The sequence below is a fragment of the Monocercomonoides exilis genome (assembly GCF_001643675.1).
Source record: "Monocercomonoides exilis strain PA203 chromosome Unknown scaffold35-1074681, whole genome shotgun sequence".
Taxonomy (NCBI): Eukaryota; Preaxostyla; order Oxymonadida; family Polymastigidae; genus Monocercomonoides; species Monocercomonoides exilis.
This window is the reverse complement of record NW_027150580.1, coordinates 134440-157796: the sequence shown is the minus strand read 5'-3', so window position 1 is coordinate 157796 and position 23357 is coordinate 134440. Positions and strand designations below refer to the sequence as shown.

Sequence of the window (23357 nt, the reverse complement as noted above, 5' to 3'; positions counted from 1 at the left end):
TTGTTTTTCTTTTTGTTCACCTCCTTTCTCTCCTTATTGAAGTGCTGATTGGAGTTTCAATATGTTGAGAAGGTGAAGAATTTGTTCATAAAGAATTTTTTTCAGAAATGGTTTTTGATTTTTTATTTTGTTGAGATGTTGAAGAAGAAGAAGAAGATTGTTTTTTATATGAAGAAGAATTTTCCGTAATTATTTCTTCATCCCACGCAGCTTCGTCAATAAATCTCGCATAGTCCGGCTCAGTTCGCTGCTTTTTCTTTGCACATTGAAGCGAAGTTGAGGCTGCAGTCGAATGGGCTAACATCCAGTTGTTGCCCTTTTCCCATTCCTGTTCATTAAAGCCTAAATAAGCAAAGAAAATAATTTTAAAAATATTTACAAATTCAAACCACTTTTGCAAGACGGAAGATGAGGTTTTTGAGGAGGAATGATAAAGCCTTGGTTCTTTTTGAGCGTATGTTTGGCGTAAATAAATTTTCCTTCTGTGACATCATATCCATCGTCCAGTAAATCGGATAATGATGTGTTGCAGGACAGCGCTTGAAGCATTGTTGTCTGAGTGTGCAACGGAGCGTTGTTGTACACCACAGACAGGTCTTCCAGCAGCTTTATGTGATATTCTGTCAAAAAAATTTAAATTATAAACAAGTGAAAAAAGAAAAAAACAACAGAGAGTAAAAATAATATTTTTAACACAATACAAAAAAATAAAAAACCAAACCGTTCAATGTCTTCAGTAAATCGTTAATTACTGATGATGATTGCCTGTAAGTGTAAAACAAATAGGCAAGCAACGAATCCACGTCATCTCCACCGATGCGCTTAATTTCTTGCCATAGAACATTGCATCGAGAATTTAATGTCGATTCGCGTTTAGAAAACGACATTTTTCCCATATTAATGTTTTCTTATAGTTAATCACAATTATTCTTAAAAATTATTTATAATTTAAAAAAACATGTATTGTTATTTTTTCATTATTTAACTATTTCTAAAATTGAAAAAAAATTTTTTTAAGGTGATTTGGATTTATAAAAATTTTTTTGAAAATTTTTTTATCAGAAAAAAATTAGAAAAATTAGTGAACACTTTTATCGAAGGTTTGTTGAAAATTCGTCGAATAATTGAATTCGTCCAATGAAGAATATCATTCTCATATAAAAAGTTCTTATAAATAAATTAAATATCATTCTTCATTGAAAAAAGAATCAGATCCATAATTCGAATTTCCAAGTGGTAAAAAAGATCAAAAAAATAAGCGTTAAAGGGCGAAAATTGCAGGTAGAAGAATGCAGTTTTTTGGCTATATACGAAGTTGAAATGGTGAAAACAATCATTTAATGCAAAAAAATAGACCAATGAGGAATCTGTCATTTTGTGATCTCCATTGTTTTCTTCAAAATGTTTTTATTTTTAATTTCTTTTTTTCTTGACATAAATTACGATTTTTCATAAAAATTTTTTCAGCTTGTTAATTCATAAAAAATTTTGTAACAAAATTAATTTTTAATTTAAAATTTTCCGCGATAAGCTGATTTGACCCATAATCCGATTCCTTCAATATCTTGTCAAAAGTTTTCTTCATCTCGATCTTCTCGGATTCATTCAAGCTTGCGGAAAGGAAGTATTATAAATGATGTTTATTCGCTGTTAGACTTTTTTGGGCAAATGTCGATTGATCATTCGAATAAAGTGCTCTTTGAATTTTTTTGTAAATCTTCCAACGGAAATATTTTTCTAAATAATCTAATGAAAAATTTTGGATGTTTATTTCTTGTTATATTTTTTGTTTTTTTGTTTTTGTTTTATTTAACATTAAATTTCTTTCTATAATATTTTATTTATGGGTGATTATTTTTGAAATCATAACTTTTTTCGGTGTGCAGATTTTTCAAAATTTGCTTGTCATTGAAAAGAGCTTTTGAATATAAATTGAAAAATTATAACAACTGTTTTAAGATTAAGTGAATCAGCTGAAATAAAAATTCAAAGTCTTTATTGAGCCTTTTCACTCAGAAGTGATCAATAATTCATATTCAAAGGAAATTCTTGAACCGAAAATTTCGAATGAAATAATATGACTACAAAAATAATTTCCCATATATTTTAATATTCATAAAAAAAAGGCACTATTACACAAAATCATTCAGTAGATGAAGCTCCCTTTTAACGAATCAAGTTCTTATGTGCAAGAAAAAATGCTGCAATGTCTGACAAAGTGGTTTTCTCATCAAGAAATTGAAAAGGTTTTTTGTAATTCGACCAAATACTAAAGAAAATAGTTTGAAGGAGAATGAAAAAGAAAAAATCAACAAATTCAACATTATAATAGCCATCTTCTTTCTTTTTTTTGTAATGAAATATGATTTCATCAGACAAAGATAAGGAATATTAAAATGAGTTTGAATAAGAATAAGTCTACAATAACAAAATAAAAATAATTAAATTATCATTTCAAACAACTCTTTGTAAAATTTTCTAGTGAAAAAACGATGTCAGATAATTATTGTTATTATAAAATCAAATTAAATGAAATTAAATAAACTTTCAATTTTCTTCAACAACTTCTATATTTTTAAAAAAACAATATTTTTCCATTTGCATAATCTTCAAATCAACATGTTTTTTTGAGAAAATTTATACTTTAAAAACAAATATTAAAAAAAATAATTTTAATTCTGATTAATCTTTTATTAATAAATAAAATATAGAAGATAATTTATATTTCAATTTTATCTTTATATACGAAAAATTGTTTTTAAATTCTAGACATATATATTGCATTATGGAAATAACGATCACTTTTAATAATTCCTAAATTATAATAAATTAATTCTTTCATATTTATTGAATAATTTGAACATTTTGTTCAATTATTAATTTTTAGGTGAATTTCTGATATTTTTTACACTAATTTATGGAAAAATTATTTTTACTTACATGATTTTTTGTATTTTTTATTGTTTGATTGTTAAAAAGTTAACTTTCAGTGTTTATTATAGAAAATTTAAAGATAGAAAAATTAGTTTTGTTTTGAATATATTTTTTGTGATTTATTCAAATATTTTATATTTTGGAGTGAAATATGTGTTTAAAAATTCATAATCAAATAATATAAAAGAGATGGAAAAATAAAAATTGAATAATTAAAAATTATTTTTGCTCATAAATATTGTGGAAATTTTTAGAAAAATAATAAAATCAAAAATTAAGTATGTTTTTTTTGATCTTTTCAAAACCTTTATATTGAAGGCAGATAAGAATGTGTTGCAGTAATTATCGCTAATGGAGAAGCTCGGGTTACTGATGCTGCGAATATGAACGAATTATCTCGTTCGGCAATTGATATGCAACTTACAGCTGAAGAAAAAGGAAGGAAGGCAGGACAGAATGGAAGTCCAGAATTGTTCAAGCAGGAAGAAAAGGAAACGATATTTGGAGTGCTGAAAAAAGAATGTGAAAGAAGGACAAGTTACAACGCTGTACAAATGAGGAAATTCTTTTGTCATAATTTTTTATTTGTTGTATTTATCTATTTTTTATATATTCAGATGAACACTGTCATTAATGATAGGAAAAAAGACGATTTTGATGAAGAAGATGAAGAAGTCATTATTTCAAAAGCATATCCCTATCAATACACCAAAATGAATCCCTCGATAAAGGCTTCACACCCTCGAAACGTCGATATCCAACGGCTCTCTGCATCAAATCAGCAAACTCTTCTTCCATTTTTCACTCTTCCATAAAACCTTCATGATCAACATCATCATTATTCGAATTCTCTCATCTTCAATATTGATGAATCTTTTCTTCAACTTTCTGATTCTTTCTCTTCTCATTTTATCCATTCTTCTGACATGCCTGCAGGTTTCTCCAAAACACCGATGAATATGCCTAATGCAACTCTCGTCGTTGCAAATACAGCTGATGGCTACTCCCAAAAAAGCGTCGTTCTGTGGTTTTGTCGCAAATTACCTGTTGAACTGCACCTTGCTCTGAGTTCGCAACTGGATGCATTGTGAGAAAATGAAGGCTGAATGACCAAATTATTATTCCTCACTAACGTCGAAGAAGTTTTGCCCCCAGGAATCACGCAAAGAGGAGAAACATCGAAGAAGAGTGAAGAACGTTACCTTCTCCTTCTTGATTCTTATTCTTCGAGAGCGCAGACTAACTTATGGAAGAAGTTTGCTGGTTCTTCAAGAAATGTCTTCACCTTCGTGCCCCACACCACTCACATCGCACAGCCGTTGGATCGAAGAGTATTTGCTGTTTTCAAAAAAGACAATAAATGCTAATTATGAAGAACCGTCTTCTTCTTCTGTTATTTTGCTATTAAAAGCACTAGCTGATGTGCTTCCACTAGCTTTGCAAACTTCTTTGTTGCCTTCAACAATCAAATCTTCATTTGCGAAGAGCGGAGTACTGTCACATCAGTGGCACGAAGTATTAGCCAAGCTGCCAAAAGAACCTTCCGTGACTTTGAAGAAAAGAACAAAAAGGTTTGATTATTTTGGAAAATTAATCACAGACTAAGAAATTCTAATTGAATGTTAAAGAGATAAGGATGAAAGAAAAGAGTCATATAATGAAGAAAAAGATAATGAAGAAACTGAAAAGGCTTTATCTTAAGATGAAAAATTGAAAAAGGGAAAACTCAACACAATGAATATTTTGAATGAAGATACTTCTGATGAAAATAAAAATGAAAAAAAAACTCAAAAAAATTGTGAAATAAAAGCTTGTTGATAATGTCTATTTTTTATATTATTGAAAAAAAACGAAATCAATACTCAACACATCAAATGAAATTTTTTATTCGGGTTTTCAAAAAAATATTCGTGTTTATAATTCACCCTGAATATATTCCAGATCGAATCATTTTTGTTGTATTTGATGAAAAAAATTGATTTTGCTTTTTATATTTAATTCACAAATGAATAATAAATGAAAACCAGTGCACACTCAATTTTTCATGACAGTTCTGAAATATTTTATTTCGAAACAATAAAAAATATTATTACAAGCAATTATAAATTCTAATTAATATTGAAAAATCGTATATAAAAATTGAAAATTTTTTTGAAAAGATTAAAAATACTATTATTAAAACTTTTTATTTGTGCACAAAATATGGAAAATTTGTTAATATGAGTATTTATAACAAAAATAATTAATTGTTTATTAATACTTTTTTCACCCATGTCTCTTGTTCCTGATAAGAAATCAGATGTAACTGATTATAACAAGCTTTTTCAAGATTTAGAAAAGAGTTGGGAGTGGTTCATTCAAACAATCAACTTCAATGAAACGAAAAAATGCCTATCTTATAGAAGATATATGAAACTAACAACAGTTGATGAAACAAATCGATCATGGAGATGTTCAGCGTGTAACAAATTCATTTCATGTTTGAAGGAGACATCTTTTTATCGAAGTCATATCAAAATCAACTCAATTTTTCTTATTCATATGCATTTCTGGTTAAAAATTCGAATTGATCAATGCTCATATTTGACTGGAGTTGGTCGAAATACAGTCGTTAATTGGTATTCTGTTGCAAGAGCATCAATTGGAATTCGAATGTCGAGTGTGAGGTTTATTCTTGGAGGAGAAGGATTTGTTGTGGAAATAGATGAGGCAATTCTGAGAAAAAGAAAGTTCCACAAAAGGAAAAAGAAGTGACATATTTGGCTTTTTGGATTTGAAGAAAGAAAAGAAATTGATGAAGTTGTGGAATGTTTTATTGACAGCGTTTCAAATAGAAAAAAGGATGCTCCGAAACCCATCATTGAAGCCAGCATTCAGAAATTACCAACGATTTTCAGTGATGAGTGGGGTGAGAATAAGTATTTGAATGAATTAGGTTACAAACATATGACAGTTTGCCATAAATACGAATTCAAAAACACAGAAACAGGAGTATGCACTAATTTGATAGAAGGTTGTTGGTCTCATTTCAGAAGATCATTGTCTCCAAGTGGAATCAAAGAAAAGTTTATTGATGATTTTATTGCTTCATTTTTGCTTTATCGAGAAAAAGAAATGCTATTCACAGAATATGTGAGGAATGTTACAAATAACAAACCTACTGAAGCTGCATTTGCCCATGACTATGATGATGGAGAAGGAGACGATGAAGCAGATGTTCCCCAAATTAAACAGGAAGCAGTTGAAATTCATGAAGAAAATTATGACGATCCAGGAGATGGAGCGGATGCTAGTGAATATTCTGAATCATAACATTTTTGATCATTTTAAAGTATTTTTATTTTTTTATGATTTTTTCATTCACTTTGAAAATGTCAATAACAAAAACCTGCAATTGTTCACATTTTATTAATGCATAACAACAATTAATAATACATAACAAAGTTGTAAAAATCATTTTTGGCTTGTACGGCTAAGTGAACATGTGCCAAAATGAATTCAAATTTTGCAGAGACATTGAGAATTTAAATTAATTTTATAAATTGCCATGCCTGTTAACAATCACAATGGTTTTATTCTCAAATAAAACAAAAGTTCCACAAAATTTGAAATACAAACTTTGACAATTAAAAAAAAAATATATTTGTATACTTAATATTCGGCAAAAGTGTATTATACCGAGCCATTTAAAAACCATTCAAAAATCTCTAAACAAATAAATGATGAATAATTACACTTATACCTCTGTGACCTGACAAATTACTTGAAACGTCGTCTGTCACAAAAAAAAAAAAAAATTTTTTTTTTTAAAATTAATATAAAATAAAATATTGCTAAAACTTCTAAAGACTTTTCAAAGCACTATGGAAAAGATTTGTTGATAGCATGTGTTATATTTTGTCGTTTTTTCTCTTTTGTCAGCGACGGTCAGTGACTGTCAATGACAATGTGTGACAAAAATATTCCTCAACTGACATTTCGTGTCAAATAAAATAAATATTGGGAACTTGATCACATAAGAAAAAAATTGATTTTTTCAAAATTATAAGAATTATTTCATGTGGATTTTCAAATAAATTATTATTGTAATTAAGAATAATGAAATCGTTATCAATAACTTTTTATGACAAATCATAAATATCTTGTCAGTCATTTTGTCATTTTTTCAATTTTCTCTTGTCATGTCACAGAGGTATAAATTTCACTATTAAAAGTAGTTAAATTTGTGTAAAAACTAGTTAATAAATTTTCTCAGAAAATTTTGTGATCAAATAATTTTTCTCAATTAAAGTGAATGATCAACATTTTTTAGTGGCTGAACCTAATTTGATCTTGAAAGATAGAACAATTTCATTGATGAATCGTACGTATGATGACGAAGAGAAAGCGTGGAATTGGTATTTCACAGTACTGCGAGATGGACTTGCACCAGTGTGCAGAATTCACAAAATAGAAAAAACTTGAAGAATTGAAAAAGGATGCAGATATTGGATTAGCACAAGATGCAGAGAATTCAAGAGTTCTGTTCATGAAGAAACAGTATTCGGAAATATGAACAAACCCCTTTGAGTTTCTCTGCTTATGCAACTATAACTCTGGTTAAAAAATACCAATTACAACAGTTGCAATTTTGTTATCTGTGAATAGAAAAACAATACCATGTAGGAATAGTGAAATGTGGTGAAGATGCATGCGAATTTGAAGCAGAAACGATCATCAAATCGGAGGAGAGGGGAAGATTGTGGAGACAGACGAAGCAGTCTGGAGAAGAAGGAAATACCATAAAGGAAAAAAGAAGAAATTGATTTGGAGTTTTGGAGGAGTCGAAAGGTTGGAAGGTGGAAGAGCAGGTGATTGATTTATGATGATAATACCAGACAAAACCAAAGACACACTGATATCAATAATTCTGAATCATATCTATATTTAGAAAGAAAACAGAAATACGAATTCTTTTCTTCATATTGAGAGAACAGCTATAAGTTGGAAGTTGATGTTTTGCCATCTTCACATTTTCTTGAGAATCTTAAATCATAAATAATAGCTGCTTTCTTGGCTTGTGACCTTGTGTATATCATGCTACTTCATCTTTCGTCTCCCAGTCTTCCTTTCTCTTTTGGGCAGCACTGTCCAGTTTTCGCTGTGAAATGGATTCCTTCATTTCTCATATGGAATTACATATTTATTCCTCTTGTCCTCTTCATTTTTTCTTCTTTCATCTCAATCATTTCCACAGCCTCCTCCTCAGAAGCGTCGATTGATTCACTAATGCTATCTTCGTCTGAACTTGTCCTCTCATTGATCTGGTCTCTAAATCTATCATCCTCCTCGTTGCTTGTCTGGCTTTCTTCTTCATCTGATCTGTCACTCTTCTGTTCGTTAATTGGACCAACAATCACTGTAGCCATTGAGGATGCATGATTGCCCTTGAAAAAATGTTTAACAAGTGAATTTGTCCTTGGAGATAGTCTGGCAAACTAGGTTATTTGAGACATTGGAATCCAAGCCATCGTCAGAGCCGACAAGGTCGCTGCTTTAAGTGAGAAAGGAGTATATTTCTGTGTGACTCATGCTGCCTTCATTGCCTCCTTGGCCAGCTTGCGGATTCCCGATGCTGATAGAGGTTGGAACGATGTGGTGTTGAGCAATAGTTTTTTGGACTTCTGCTTTTGTTGAACATCAGTCCACAGATCACGTGTTGCTGATGCTGGGCAAATAAATGGTATATCCGGAAGAAATGGAACTGCAATGTTTGTTCGTGTATGTGATGTCTTCAACGCTATATCCAAATACACACCTTCATCTTCAAACCGAGAGTTCTCCATGTTTACACGCTCCAGTTTTGTGAAACAACAAACAGATAAGAGCATTTTCAGCGTAATATCCTTCGTTGTTCGTTCCTTGAAAGACAAATAGTTGTTCGGGACTAACTCGGCAAAGTATTTTTACAAAACATTCGGATTCCGAATCTCTGGAGTCATCTTCTTTCTTTATGTATCGTTTCTTCGGAATGCTCGGAATAGGATTCTGATGAAAGCAATATCTCCCAATGGTGTATTGAAAGCTTGAACTGAATAAAATGACACTGCATCTCTCACCATCTGTATAACTGAAACCTTGAATCCTCTATTCTTCGCTGTAAAAAAATACATCCGCGCATTTGACGATCCAGTCAGGTAAGTTGTCTGGAATATGCCCATGGGCACGCTTCTTCCACTGGTCTGAAAAGTGCGCGAAAAAGAATAAATACCCCTCCCACGTTGACGATGCAATGCCAGCCTTGTTCTCGTTCGCGAGCTCCACGGAAACTCCTCTTTAATAAAGCACGTGCAGCCACCAGGCTTCACCTCTCTTCTCGATGGATTCAGCAGGATTGCTTTCATCTTCCCTGGAGGAAGGCAGGCTCCCGTCTTCTTCATCCATGGACCCTCCCGAAGAATCTTAGAGTTGTAGTTCAATTCCAAGCTGCAATAATTGCTCGTTCGAAGAAGGATGTCCCAATTCTGACCCTTCCAGCTCGGCAGAAGTATAATCACTCGAGCTTTCTCCATCTGATCCATTCGAATAACTATTGGAATTTTTTGTATTGGTGGATGAGCTAGAACACACTCGTTGCTCCAAGGAACTGTCAATCCATCTTCCACAATTGGACTGCCTTCTCCACACCATCTTTCGATCTTGTGATTGTTCCGTGATGTTAACACGTCAAGAGTCGGTCTCACTTTCCACTGAGCAAGTATCTCGTTGAATGTGTCGTTTCTGATCTCGTTGTCCCCTGCTCTTTCCAGGCGGGACAGTGCATCTGCTCTGACGTTCTTTATGCCTGGGAGATGTTGTGCTTTTATTGTCAGATTCCTTTCCTCCGTCCATTTCCATATCTTGCGTAGCACTGGCCGAAGATTCTTCCCCGCATTCCAACGATTCACGTTGTAGACTACTGAGCTGTTGTCCGACCGAAGCAATAGACGAGTTTTTTTGTTGTTCTGGATAGTCTAGGCAAAATGGTGCAGAGCTAGCAAAACAGCTAGTTGTTCTCTGAAGTTGGACGACTGGTTGTGGACATATTAAAGAAAACTGGCAAGCCAATCCAAAAAATTGTTGTTGATTCTGAATGTCGCACCCCATGCTTGTTCCGCTGCATCTGTAGTCAGAACAGCTTGAGGAATGAAAACCAAAGCTAATTCCCGATTCTTGGTCTGCCTCAATATCCTCCTCCATTCTCTGATCTCCTTGAGGACTGATGCATTCATCCTCATCATCCCGTTCCATCCGACTGTTCTGACACTCTTTTGGAGCAAGTGATGCATAGCTACGCGATGGAGGGATGCGTCTGGAATGACAAAACGAGTTGTGTTTAGCTTCCCAATAGCTGACGCCCAGTCTTTCACACGAATCTGTTTGGCTCTTATACATAACTTCTCCCAACGTCTCAGCAGCTCTTGAAATGAAGAACGCCTTTCCTCGCTCAATTGAACTGTTAATTCTTCTGTGTTTCAAAGGAACCCCAAGAACAAAAACTTCTGTGTTTGTTTCAGCTGACATTTCTCTTTGTTGATGAGTAATCATAGTCTTTAAAAAAACAAAAAAACTTCTGGAATTTTCTTCAGCAAGATGCAGTCTTGGCGCAACAGAATAAGATAATCCAATTGAGAAACCGCTCTGACTTCCCATCTCACCTTTATCACCGCTGTCACTTTCCTCATTATCTTTGTGAAAAACCGAGGGGCATCTGTTAACCCGAAGGGCATTCCTTCGTAAACATAGTCTTGTTCTTCGAACCGAAAACATAGAAACGACTTCAGGTCTTCGGACACAGGTATTAAGTGATTCGCCTGGGAAAGATCCAATGCTATCACAAATTCCCTCTTTTCTATCAACCGCTCCACCATCCGTTCGTTTTCGCATTTGAAATGAGACTTTTTCATTGAAGCATTCAGATAACTGTAATTCAGGTTTTTGTGCCAGATGCCTGACTTCATTTTGATGAGAAAGACATTGCTCCGAAGAATGAACTGTTCTGGAGATATTGCGCAAACGATGTTTGTCTCCAGTTGCTCTTTTAACACGTTTCAAAAAGCCGATCGCTGTTCCATGCTCATTTGCGTTGCTCCGTCCTTACATTATTTCTTCCTCAGTGCTTCCTTTGCTCTTCTTTTTGTCCATGAAGCGTGTGCACCCAGTCTTTTAAGGCTTCCTCCTTTGATCTTATCCCATTCCTCCAAAAACTAAACTGTCCTGCCTCCAATCCTCCCTTGGGTCTCCACAAATATTTCCTGCCTCCATCGGAACATCTTGAAGCACCCTTCTTCCAGATTTCCCCTGCTCTTCTCTGGGAGCTTCTGAAGCGGTACTGACTTCCTGACGTCCGGGGCTACCTCCGAAAAAAACTGCCTTCCGCTGAAACTTCTTGACAGCTCCGCTCGATCGGTTGCTCTGTGATAATCATCTGTTTTTCTTTACAATTTTCTATCAAATGCAGCTCTTTGAATTTGTCTCAATTTCAGTCTTGTCTCCTCCAATATATCTTGCTGCCTCTTCGTAAGTAATCCACCAGTAGCCTCGGCCTCCATCTTTCTTGTGGCTGAAAATCAATATCTTCCTTGAATTCTCGTCTTCCTTGCTTCCTGCATTGCTTGTGTAATAAGCATCAAGGTATCTTTTGCAACTTCCTCAGCAGTGTCGGCTTTCCTCTTGATATTATGAATCGATAACAAAATAGCTTTAAAAGCTGGAAACAGATATCTCTCAACTTGTTTTCCCGCTTTATCAAATGCATCTCAATACCAATATTTTGTTTTAACAGCTGATGGAGGACTGTGACCGTTAACAGGGTTGAAATCGAGCTTATTACAGAATGATGATATTTCGTCGATATCAAATCTTATTAATTTTTCTTTTAAAAGAGAAATTGTTGGTTCAGCGTTTTCACTGATAAAAAAAAATCATCCATTGTTACAGTTACTTGTCTATCACTTTATATGTCAGTTTTAGAGGTCTCTCTTCTTTCCTGGCTTTGTCCAGTGGAGTGTGAAGGTTGCGAAACAATTGAGGGAGAAGCAGAGGACTGCGTAATCATATTGCTTGAGGATATTGTTAGTGCACTGCTTAGTACTGCTTGGAAAGCAGAAAGTGCAATTCCAGAAGCTGTAGGTGGTCGAGGAGTAACGAAAATTTTTGATCACGAAAGTGACATGTTCCATTAAGTGACATCTCTCAATATGGAGAGAAGAATTTGAATGGAGGTTTTCTTGATAGAAAAAATGTTCTGCATTTTGATTGGCACAAAGATATTTGTTGACGAATGGAAAACTTATCAATGTTTAAGAATGTTTGGTTGTTCACACGAAACAGTCTGCCACAAGCGGGAATTCTTCAATAAAGAGAGAATAAGGCTTGCACAAACACAATTGAAGGGTTATGGAAGCATTTATGGTCATCTTTTCCTCAGTCCGGAATGAGAATAAAATATCTCACCGATCGGATTGCAATGTTTTTTGGTAAAAGTTCATTGAAGCTTGTGTTTGAAGATGTGATGAAAGAGTTGATTCATTATGAACCTGATGAATTAATTGAAGAGGAAAATGAAATTATTGAAGAAATGGATGAAGAAGAAATCACAGATGCCGATGATACTCTTCCTGAAATTGAAGAAGAAGATTATTTGGATCCATTTGGAGAAGGAGATGGAGAAAGTTCGACTGAAAATTGCCTTTCAGAATAATTTTACATTACGTCTTCAACAATTTTATTCATATTTATATGAAAAATTTCATTTCCCAATACAATTTTTTTATTTTTTTGAAATATTTCTATTTCGACATAGAATTATTTCCTTACTCAGATATTTTGTGTGAATAAATTAAAAATTATGATAAATATCTTTATCATAAAAAAAGCTAATTCTTATGTACCGGAATAGCACCCATTTGCCTGAATATGATTATTTCCATGTTCGTGGAATGGAAAAGAGTGGTATTTTTTGGAAAGGAAGTGTTGTTAGGTTATTCTGCGAAATGCACAATTCGTCAATTGAATTGAAAGTGATGCTGCTTAAAAGCTAGATAATTGTGAGATGATTGAAATAAGAGCAGGATCATCACTGCTGGTTGATGGGAGTGTGTTTGTGAGAAAGAACGAGTGGAATGGTCATTTTGTGAGGAATGGAGGAACATGCTGGCTGATAAACACAACTTTGGGTGTTGGGAATGGTGAGGAATGTGGAATGATGGGGAGTGTGGTGAAGATGGAAAGAGGAGGTTTGTCTTCGTTGTTTGTGAGAAACAGTGAGTTTGATGATGTTGTGCTTTGTGGGAGTGGAGGCAGCATTCTGAGAGAGGGTGCAGGAAGTTTTGAAGAGATAAAAAACTGCAAATTTGCGAATATCACAAAGAAATTTAGTAAAACAGAGGAAATACAAACTGGAAAAGAGAGGATGATGAAGAGGAGCAGAATGGATGATTGTGATGTTGAAAAATCGATGAATGTGCTGGAAGGCGGGATTGCAAGTGGAACAGAAGGATCTGTTTTCTTTTCCTGTAACAATTGCACATTTGTTCAGAATGAAAGAGCGGATCGGAAGATGAAAAACACTGTGCGAAATGAAACCACCGAGACACAAACATATAAGAATGCTGAATGGAATGAATGCAATGCTTCAAGCTGTGGGGCACCGTACGTTCATGACAATTCGAGTGCGACGCTGACTGTTGAGAATTCATCATTTGCGAAATCTAATGCAACTTCAACAAGAGGAGGATGAATATTCGCTTTGAACATTGCAGAATGCACTGTGAAGCATTCCACATTTGAAGAGTGCTCTTGTGCTTCATCAACAAATTGCGGAGGAGCTGGAACAGAAATTTCTGGTATATCAATTCAATTACTTGTTGAAAACTGTTTGTTCAAAGACAATTGGTCTGGAAATGATGGTGGTGGATTGATAATTTTGAGTTCAAAAACAAACAAAACAAAAGATTGTGTATTCAATTGTTATTTCCAAAATTGCAGTGCGCATCATTCAACGAGTTCTGATGGTGAAAGATTGGCGTTTTGGTACAATTTAAATAAAATTGTCGCACGTAACTGCCTTTTTCAAGGATGCCATTCAGATTAACATGGAGGAGGTGTAAGTATCAGAACGGATGGATACAGTGGAAATCTTTTGTGGTTTTCCTTTTTTCATTATAATACTTCTCCATATGGTTATGACTTTTATGTGGATGACTATTCCACATTCTTTCAGATTGTTTATTGTTATTCAACAAGAACAGAAGGGATTAGATATTTTGCAAATGGTGATAAAAGAAAATATCTTCATAACAATTGAGGGAAATGCAGATTTGTTGCTTCAACTCAAAATCAGACAAACGCAAAAGGCACTTTCAGCTGTGGATTGAATGAAAGTTGCGCATGCCTTACAATCAGCCATAACGTTTTTTAAATGATTGTGGAGTTTGTGGAGGAAATGAAGGTGTTGAGTGGAACAGTTGTGGAAAAAAAAGGAGTTGACATTGGGGAGAAAACGATCACTGTGAATGGAGTTTCTCCATCTGGCTCAGCCATTGCTAAATCTGAGGGAAATGGATTGAGTCTGTTTTATGTTGGAATAAAGGAGTTGGTCGTGAATGATCTGTCTGTGATTGACAGCTCATCATTTGAAAACAATAGACAATGCAGACTGTTTGAGGTGAAAGGAAGTGGATCGATGGGTGTGAAGAGAATGAACATTTCGATGGATGCAGCTCATTCAAAAGAGAGGAGCATTCAGAACTCGCTTGTGAAGATGGAAGGGGGAAGTTTGAAGATGAAGGGTGTGAGATGAGGACAAACATTCAGCACCACAAATGTGTTTTCTCTGCCACAAGAATCGTCTGTTTCATTGCCTCTGGATGGCTGTGTGTTCAGCAACAATGCGAGGACATCAGCAGGGCCATCATTGATAAGTGCAAGCGAAGGGACATATTCAATATCACTTGAAGGGTGCACTGTTGATGGTTGTGGGAGTGAAGCCTCTGAGTTTGGAGGAGGCTTGATGGTTGAAATGGGAAGTTGGAGTTCATTGAATGTGAAAGGAGGCATTGTGAAGAACTGTTATGCCTCAGCCACTCAAGGAAGAGGAGGAGGAATCGGACTGAAATTGAAAGATGCAAGTGCAGACTTTCTTATTTCATCAGCATTTAAAGGGAACAGGGTTAAATTAAGGAGCGAAATTTTAGTTGATTCGATCGATCTGGAGTCAACAGCAACAAGTGGGAAAATTGCCTCGTTAACACCCTCATTTGATACAAAGAGCAAGATGCAAGGATTCAACAATTGAAATGAATCAGCTCCAATTCCGCTATGCGTTTATCTGATTCATTTGCCAGAAGAGATTGTTGTGAGCAATTTTGATGCTTCTGACAATTCTTATTGTGGATACGCTGAAATTCCGTGTCAGACTCTGAAGCATTGTTTGACGAGGCAAGAAGATGAATAGAAGAGTGTTATCGATGGGATGATTGAAGTGAAAAATGAGTTGACATTTGACTCATTGAAGCACACAATCAGGGTGAAAGATGGAAACAGTGGATGGAAGGTGATTGATGAATGTGATGGAAGCGGAGAAAGCATGATAGCAGTCAGAACAAATGCTATTTTGAAATCACTCACTTTCTCTGTCCCTTCTATTCTACCAAATCATGAAGCATTCTTCAGTTCTTCCTCACAATTATTTTCGGTTGAGAGCTGCTCACTGACGTTTCAAAACTCTCGATCAGCGTTATCTTATGTATTTTTATCTGCAACAACAGGTGAGGTATCTGTTTCATCGTTCAATGTAATGTATCCGGTTTTTGGGAGTCAACCATTGATTCGCCTTGACGGAAACAATGCTGCTGGCACATTCACTTCCATGATCATTGAAGATATAAGCTCGACAACAAAGAGTGTTTTGTTTGAAGCGGAGAATGGAGCATCTTTTACGATTCAAGATTCAACGCTTTCAGTGAAAGCATATTCACAAACAGAATCATTATCAACAGGATCAGTTAAAATGATTTCCACAAATTCAGGAAAGTCAATGAAATTGTCGAACAATACGATGAGAGGATTCAAAGGAGATGGGGGAGATGGAGGGGCGATGGAATGCACACTTTGGAGAGATTGCTCACTGGAAATAGTTGGAGGGACGATGTCTTGGTGTGAGAGCAACGGAGGAAATGGAGGAGGATTGTGGGTTGAGATGAAAGAAGGATCATCATTCACCGTGGGAAATATGACAGATGCTGACTCAGCAAGGGCAATATTTTCCAGCGAGGAAAGGGGTTTATTTCAACTTGAGAGCTGCAAGGCAATACAAACAGCAGATGGAGAGTGTGGATATGGAGGAGGGATTTATCTTAATTTGGCTGATGGGACAAGCTCATTCACTTTGAAGGATGTTTCATTTTCCGCTTGGGATGCTAAAGAGGGGAAAGAAATCTTCATCAATGCAAATGATCTTTCAAGAGCGATTAGCAGAAGCTCGATTGTATTTGAAGTTGATTTGAACGATTTTTCAAAATTAAATGGATTTGAGAGATCAACGCTAAACGAGGCATTTGCCATCCCGCTGGTTGTGTATCTGTTGGATAACTTTTCAGGGTCGGACTTTGTTGGAGGAGGATCATTGAGCCATGATTTCTCGAAGTGCGGATTTGAGGAGTTTCCGTATTCATCCATTTTGAAGGCAGTGTCGCTCCACTTTGAAGGGAAGAAAAAGGATGTTGCTCTTCTTGAGCCATTTGCCTTTGTGGAGGAACTAGGGTTGGCTTCAAATCAATGGAGCATTGCATTCAAAGAGAATGAGATGAAATGAGATGTTTCTGATCAGAAAGAGGGAGCTCAAATTGGATTGACAAAAAGCTCAGTCATTGTGTCTGTGACTGATACTATATTTTCTTTGAAGAAATCGCTGACCTTTCATGAAAGTGTATTTGAGTGCCATTCAGGGAAGCTCACACTGAATAAATGTGGGATTAAAGGAAGTACTGATTCTATTTTATCAGTTTTTGCGAAAGCTGTTGGATGGGCTGTAGAACTGAGTGAGTTATCAACAAAAAATATGAAAAAAGGAGATACATCGTTTTCCATTGTTGAGTGAAGTGTTAATTCAAAACCTTCGTTGAAAATGACAAACTGTAATTTTTTCGAAATCACATTTGTTGATAGGAGTGTTGTCGAGAGCCACAATAGAATTATTGAAGAGATGTCAGGATGCACATTTTCATCGATCACTCGTTCAAAGGGAAGTGGAGGATGTATAAGTGTTTCAAACAATGAGGATGAAAATGGAGATTATAAAGTGGAAATATTTGACTGCACATTTGAAGGATGTTCTGTTGTTGGAGAGGAAGAAGAGATCGGAGGGGGAGCACTCTTTTATGAAGCATCTTCGAAAACGAATCTGTTGATAGATATGTGTTCGTTTTATTGTTGCAGAGCACGATATGAAGAGAGAAGTGTTGGATATGGAGGAGGAATAAAGTCGAATTTGTTGAGCGAATCGGATGAGACAGATTTTGTGATTTCCTCTCCAACTTGTTCTTCTGACAAGCCAAACAATACGATGTTTGGAATGGATTTGTTTATTTCATCTCCATCGCTTATTAAGAGCATCAAGAACGAAACACTACCATTTATGAAAAACAGGTTGGAGATGCTGACAGTGGACTCGCAGATAGTGTATAATGGAGAAAACATGAAATATGCAATTCCATTGATCTATTATTGGAAAGAGATTGGGTCGAGTGTGAATGTTGCGCGGGAAGGAAATAATGTAGTAGTGTGTGGGATGTTGGAATATCCATGCGCTTCTGTGGATTATGGGGTGAAGCGAGGGGGTAACTTAGGGATTGAATCAATTGCAGTTCAGGGGATTTGTGATGTGAAGAGTGTGATTGAGATGAGTGGGATGAAGCTGGAAGGAACAAATGGGGAGTCAGACAAAATCCAATTTGCTCAAGCACTTGAAGGGGATGGAGATGCTGTTGTTGAGGGCAAAGGGGTTGTTCAATTCAGTGAATTGGGGATTCAGATTCCCAGTGCCTTTGACAACGGAGCAAACATCCTTATCCAGACAGGATCAGATTTAGTCAAAACGAGTGTTGTATGATGTTCGATTCGCACAATTGGCAATGATGAAAGTGAGGTGTTATTTGTGTTGATCGGTGCATTGAAAGGAATTGTTTCGATTGAATAGACAGAAATAGCTGGATTCTCAACGATGCATGAGATAATGAGCATATCAGCTGATTGTGTGACAACCATGAACAGTGTGACATTTGAAGATATTTCATTGAGCAGGAAAAGTGCAATTGTGATGAGCGAAAGTGTGATTTCTGAAAGGAAGAATGATAATTCAGAAGAAGTGTGGAATATTCTGTTTGAGCAACGCACATTTGTGAATGTGAAGCACAATGTGTCAAACAACCCCTCATTGATTTGTTTTGATATTTCAAAAGAAGCGCGATTGAAAATGGAGAATTCGTCGATAAACAATTGTGGATCGATAAGCTCGAATGAAGGAGGAGGAGTGTTTTTCCTTCTCGATGATAGGGGGAGATTGGAAGTGAATCACACAAATGTGACAGAGTGTTTCTGTTCGAATATTGGGAGAGGCGGAGGATTGTTTTTGAAATCGCAAAATGTCTCACAGAAGGCGTTAACATTTGTGCTATCGAACATCACATTCAAGGAGAATGTTACATCGAAGGGGAGAAATGTGTTTGTGAAGTGCACAGATCTTGACTCGCAGATAAGTGAATCACAGTTCCTGATAAATTTTGGGGAGCCGTTTGTGAGGGAGCTGGCAATATGTGGTTGCACAGCAGACAATTATGGGGATGAAGAGGATCTGCTGAGGAGGGTGTTTGTGTTCAGGAGCGAATTCATATTTGTTTCATCGATTGCAGGGAATAGAAGCGAAAGCAAGAATTGTGGAGAAATGAAGGGAGCATGCTTATCGTTGAATGTTGGACTGAGTCACATTAATCCTTCAGATTATTCTCAGTTGTATATCTGGAATGAAACAGCATTAACTGGTTCGTGCTCTGCTCAGAAGGTTGCAATCAAGTCGATGGAAGCAAACAGGAATGCTGAGATAAAAGTGAGAGAAATTGAGCTTGAGAGTGAGGGAGTTGTGAATACTTCGGAATCTGTTCGATTTGAGAAGCTTTCATTTGTTTTTAGTGGAATGCCGAATGTTGTCTGCTCGTGCTTTATGCAACAGCTGAATGGATCTCTTATTCTCGAATCTGTTACATTCCTATCGGAGAGCGGATCAATGGAGAATTCACAAACCCTTTTTGACTTTTCTCTGATTGTTGTTGAAGAAGGGTTGTTTGAGGCAGAAAAGTGCAGTGTTGGCCACTTGAAATTCTCGAAGCCAGTTTTCAACATATTGCATTCAGAAATGGCAACATTTGATGATGTGGGAGTGGATGATGTGGAATTCAAGAGTTCTGTGATTGAATGTGGAAAGAGTGAGGAAGTGAGCATTTCTAAGCTCAAAACAACAAATATTGGGTTAGAAAAAGAGAGTCAGATCTCACTTGGAAACTTTTATTCTTCGCTCATTTTTTCATTTATGGTTTCATCATTCACAAAGATCAGCTGATCGACTTGTGGGTCTGACATTGTTTGCTCAAGTCATCTAATGAGTTGTTTTGATATGTGTAACTGTTCGTTTAATTGGTGCACATAAGAGTCACCAAAGGGGAGCCAAGTGGCAGTTTCATTTGCTGAGAAGATATTGATGGAATTGTGTGTGTTTGGATGGAATCCTTTTTCAGAAACGAAAAGGAATGAAATTTCTTGTGAAGTGTGCAGATGGAATGGATCAATTGTTGACTTGTCGAAGAGTGAAGCAGTTGAAAGAGATACCAATATATGCAACTCATTAAAGGGAGGAATGAGTGTGAGTGGAGGATCTGTGGATATTGAGAAAGGGGAGTTAATGAATAACAATCCATCAATTGAGAAATATTCATATGTGAGAAGAAACATTATTTGTTCTGATTCTGGAACATTGAATGTGATGAGCTTGAAGGGAGGAGACGGAGTGAAAGATGATTTATCGATGTGGATTCTGAATGATGGATGCAGTTTGATGGGGATTGTTGAGGAGCGAGCATCGCCATTGTTCATCCCCACACTCCGAGAGGTGGAGACAGAGGAGAAGGAAGGGGTGCTGGATGTTGTGTTCTGGGGCACACTTTTTCTTCCATGCAACCTGTCGTTTCACGTTGTTTCGTCTGTGGGGGATGTAGAGCAGATGGAGACACACGAGATAAGTGAGTCTGGGTTAGTGAGTGAAGAGGAAGTGCACGGCACAACTGGGTTGGAGATGGTGAGGGGAGCAGAGGCGAGTGCGGAAGTGAGGGTGTGCATCTTGTTCGGGGATGGCCATTCTCCCTCGGCAACTGAGTCATTCATTCTGAAGAATAGGAGCGATGTTGAATCGAAGGGAGATGAAAGGATTGCTGAAAGAGGAAAAGAAGGGAAATCATCATGGGCATTGATTGTGATCATTATGGCTATTGTTCTGTTGATTGTTCTTATTGTATCTATTATATTTATTGTTCGGTGGAAGAAGGTTAAGAATGAAGCAGAAGATCTGAGAGAGATTGTGAATGATAACATCAAAAAGGATCCGAAGGCATTTGAGATGGTGACGATGGATATGTCGCCAGAAGAGCAGTGGAGGAGAGCAGAGAAGGAGGCAGAGAAGAAGAATGAGGAGAGGATAAAGAAGAGGGTGTATGACACGAAAATGCAACATTCAGAATCATCAGAGCATCTTCTATCTGAGAGTGGATCAACTGAATACATTTTGGGGAAAGACTCAGACAAGATTCCTGAATGGGCACTGGAGAAGGATGAGGAAGAAGAGGAAGAGACAAGGAAGCGAACGCCATCGCCATCCATTTCATCAACTTGTTCAACTGATTCAGATTCCACTTTTGTTCGAGAGGAGGATTTGTGTCCAACCACCTCATCCATGTCGAATCTGGTGGATGCAATGGCCTGTTCATCGCCTCACGAGAAGCTGATTGTGGATTTGAGGGATTCACTATTTATGTTGTTGCATGGAAGGAATAAGACAAAGGAAATGCCGATTGGTCCTCTTCAAGAAAGGGAAGTCTCGGCTGCCCAAATCCTGTTCTGGGTGGCCAATCTCGCCCTCCACTCCTTTGATGAAATGGAAAACAAGCTTCAGTCACTTTCCAATCTGAGTCCTCACATTGTGTTGTTCTCCGAGCACATGGTCATCTGCATCGTCATGCGCTCCGACTTCTCTTCTGATGATTCAGATTCATCATCCATCTCTTCATCAACTGTTGTGACATCTGCAAGCGACGACGATGATGATGACTCTCTGCCTTCATCAGCCTTTGAGGATGAGGATGATTACAAAAAAGAGTGCCTGAGGTGGAAGGCGCCCGAGTTGCTGATGAACAAGAAGATGGGAGCAACAAAGGAGTCAGTCTCGTTCTCGATTGGGATGATGCTGTGGGAGTGTGTGACGCTGGAGATCCCGTTTGGGGAGTATGAAGGTGTGGTGGCAGGGCAGAAGATTGTAAATGGAGAGAGACCAGACTTTTTGAAAACAGAGGGGAGCAATCTGGGTGGATTGATCATTGCATGCACTCGGACAGAAAGTGAACATCGCATGTCACTGGGAGATGTGAAAAGAGAGCTGAGTGAAAACTTTCCTCCAGGAGCAGCGATGCTCACAGTGACAGATGCGTTGGGGCTGATGCAAGAGAGCGAAGGCAACGAAAGAGAATTGAAGGAAATTGGAACTGAAGGTGAGTTTGAAAATATGAAATTTGAATGAAAACAACGGAAAAAACTAGAAAAGGAAGAGAATAATGAATGAATATATCAACAATTGGTAGATGAAGAAAGCGAAATAGAGAGATGGAGCAGATAAAGTTGAAATTGAAATTAACTGAAAGGTAAAGAAGTTTGCAAAAAGAAAGTGTTTGAAAGAGAATTATTGGAAGGAACATGAAAAATGAACAGCCACAAAAAGCTTAGACTTGTTCAACATTGGACAAAATAATCTAAAAAACAAACACCCAAATCGAGTTAGTTCTTTCAGAAAGATAAACATTCAATAATTTGGAAAAGAAAAATTGATTCATGGAAAATGACTGACCCTTTGCATTATCATGAGAAGTGACTTTCGAATTTTGTGAGTGTTCGGGAAAAGGGAAAATGCTCACTCTGAATTTGTTCATTTTCAGTGATTTTGTTTCTTTTATTACAACCTCGACTTTTATGTTTTCGACAACTTTGTGCAGTTATAAATATAATTAAAATTATCATTTTTTCCAACAGTTTTTTTGTTTGAAATAGTTTTATTTTGTGTAGAAAATAAATTTATCTTCATTTTCATCATTTTTTGTTTTCAGATTGGTTTTCTTTTTTTGATCTGATAGTTTCTATTTTTAATTTCTTGTTCATCTAGTTTGTATATAATCATGTGCCTTAACAGAATTTTTATAATTCAATTGTTTGAATTTCAAATCTCTTTTTTTAAGTCCCCAACCACCATTTCATTTTGAGAATATGTTTTTATTTATATTTTTTTTTCTGTTTCCATCTATCATAATCCCCAGTTGAAATTTCTATCAATCACCCTTTTCAAAGAACAAAGATAATTGAATTTAGAAGCATATGTGAAATAATTTTTGATGTAATAACTATTTTTGAGGTGTTGATATTTCAAAGGTTGTTCGCCTTTGACTGTAAATTTTTAATTCAAATAAATAATGTGCCATATTTCTTTCATGAGTCAATGTTTGAGAAAAGTTCATTATTATGTTATCAACAAATTGAAGATTGATTTTAGGTGTTCGTTTATTCATTCGCAATGCAAATTTTCTTTCTGAAAATTTTGACAGAAAAAATCTGATATCAAAAATGATCACCTATTCACTTTTCTTATTCTTCAAAATATTGGAATTCTTGATATTTAATATAATTGTTATTTTTGTTGATCATTTAAATGTTCATAGTATTTCATAAATATGAAAAGTTAAAAAATGTTTTCAAAGTGCTAGCAACGATCTTCTTTTTTATGCGAAAAGCAACGAATGAACACATATACTCCTTCTATTAGATTTGCTGTTTCACAATCTTCATTTTTGTTTCCATCAGCATGATTGACGATTAAATAAACGAAACCAAATTCGTCCAATTTGTGTGATGCACTCCAGTCATCCGACACAATTGTGTACCCACACTTTATCATTGGACGTTTTATCGGAATGAAAATATTTTTTGTACTATTTTTGACATAATGAGCAACCATTCTGTGTTTTTTCTTAGAATCGTACCAAACATCCTAATTAACTTTTGTCGTTTCCACATTGTTAAGAGAAAAAAATGAATGACAA

The 23357-nt window shown here is 36.0% G+C and overlaps 10 protein-coding genes across 10 annotated transcripts; 6 read left to right on the top strand and 4 right to left on the bottom strand.

Moving 5' to 3' along the window:
• Positions 1 to 85: 85 nt before the first annotated feature.
• MONOS_8688 (uncharacterized protein) lies at positions 86 to 896 on the bottom strand (the record flags this gene model as incomplete). The annotated part of the gene is made up of 3 exons (XM_067879118.1): positions 86 to 342; positions 390 to 620; positions 722 to 896. The coding sequence occupies 3 exons, from the start codon at positions 894 to 896 to the stop codon at positions 86 to 88; spliced, it is 663 nt and encodes a 220-aa protein (XP_067723844.1).
• Positions 897 to 5880: 4984 nt separating this feature from the next.
• On the top strand, positions 5881 to 6246 carry MONOS_8687 (uncharacterized protein; the record flags this gene model as incomplete). The annotated part of the gene is made up of 1 exon (XM_067879117.1): positions 5881 to 6246. The coding sequence occupies one exon, from the start codon at positions 5881 to 5883 to the stop codon at positions 6244 to 6246; it is 366 nt and encodes a 121-aa protein (XP_067723843.1).
• Positions 6247 to 8108: 1862 nt separating this feature from the next.
• Positions 8109 to 8342, bottom strand: MONOS_8686 (uncharacterized protein; the record flags this gene model as incomplete). Its single annotated transcript, XM_067879116.1, has 1 exon — positions 8109 to 8342. The coding sequence occupies one exon, from the start codon at positions 8340 to 8342 to the stop codon at positions 8109 to 8111; it is 234 nt and encodes a 77-aa protein (XP_067723842.1).
• A 159-nt stretch (positions 8343 to 8501) lies between these two features.
• Positions 8502 to 9494, bottom strand: MONOS_8685 (uncharacterized protein; the record flags this gene model as incomplete). The annotated part of the gene is made up of 2 exons (XM_067879115.1): positions 8502 to 8860; positions 9185 to 9494. 2 exons carry the CDS (start codon positions 9492 to 9494, stop codon positions 8502 to 8504), a joined length of 669 nt encoding a protein of 222 aa, XP_067723841.1.
• Positions 9495 to 9639: 145 nt separating this feature from the next.
• Positions 9640 to 10500, bottom strand: MONOS_8684 (uncharacterized protein; the record flags this gene model as incomplete). The annotated part of the gene is made up of 1 exon (XM_067879114.1): positions 9640 to 10500. The coding sequence occupies one exon, from the start codon at positions 10498 to 10500 to the stop codon at positions 9640 to 9642; it is 861 nt and encodes a 286-aa protein (XP_067723840.1).
• Positions 10501 to 12421: 1921 nt separating this feature from the next.
• Positions 12422 to 12655, top strand: MONOS_8683 (uncharacterized protein; the record flags this gene model as incomplete). Its single annotated transcript, XM_067879113.1, has 1 exon — positions 12422 to 12655. The coding sequence occupies one exon, from the start codon at positions 12422 to 12424 to the stop codon at positions 12653 to 12655; it is 234 nt and encodes a 77-aa protein (XP_067723839.1).
• Positions 12656 to 13006: 351 nt separating this feature from the next.
• MONOS_8682 (uncharacterized protein) lies at positions 13007 to 13693 on the top strand (the record flags this gene model as incomplete). The annotated part of the gene is made up of 1 exon (XM_067879112.1): positions 13007 to 13693. One exon carries the CDS (start codon positions 13007 to 13009, stop codon positions 13691 to 13693), a length of 687 nt encoding a protein of 228 aa, XP_067723838.1.
• Positions 13694 to 14374: 681 nt separating this feature from the next.
• On the top strand, positions 14375 to 15250 carry MONOS_8681 (uncharacterized protein; the record flags this gene model as incomplete). Its single annotated transcript, XM_067879111.1, has 2 exons — positions 14375 to 14729; positions 14799 to 15250. 2 exons carry the CDS (start codon positions 14375 to 14377, stop codon positions 15248 to 15250), a joined length of 807 nt encoding a protein of 268 aa, XP_067723837.1.
• Positions 15251 to 15427: 177 nt separating this feature from the next.
• MONOS_8680 (uncharacterized protein) lies at positions 15428 to 16768 on the top strand (the record flags this gene model as incomplete). The annotated part of the gene is made up of 1 exon (XM_067879110.1): positions 15428 to 16768. The coding sequence occupies one exon, from the start codon at positions 15428 to 15430 to the stop codon at positions 16766 to 16768; it is 1341 nt and encodes a 446-aa protein (XP_067723836.1).
• Positions 16769 to 17158: 390 nt separating this feature from the next.
• On the top strand, positions 17159 to 21790 carry MONOS_8679 (uncharacterized protein; the record flags this gene model as incomplete). The annotated part of the gene is made up of 4 exons (XM_067879108.1): positions 17159 to 18058; positions 18152 to 19476; positions 19559 to 19578; positions 19656 to 21790. The coding sequence occupies 4 exons, from the start codon at positions 17159 to 17161 to the stop codon at positions 21788 to 21790; spliced, it is 4380 nt and encodes a 1459-aa protein (XP_067723835.1).
• Between the last annotated feature and the right edge of the window lie 1567 nt (positions 21791 to 23357).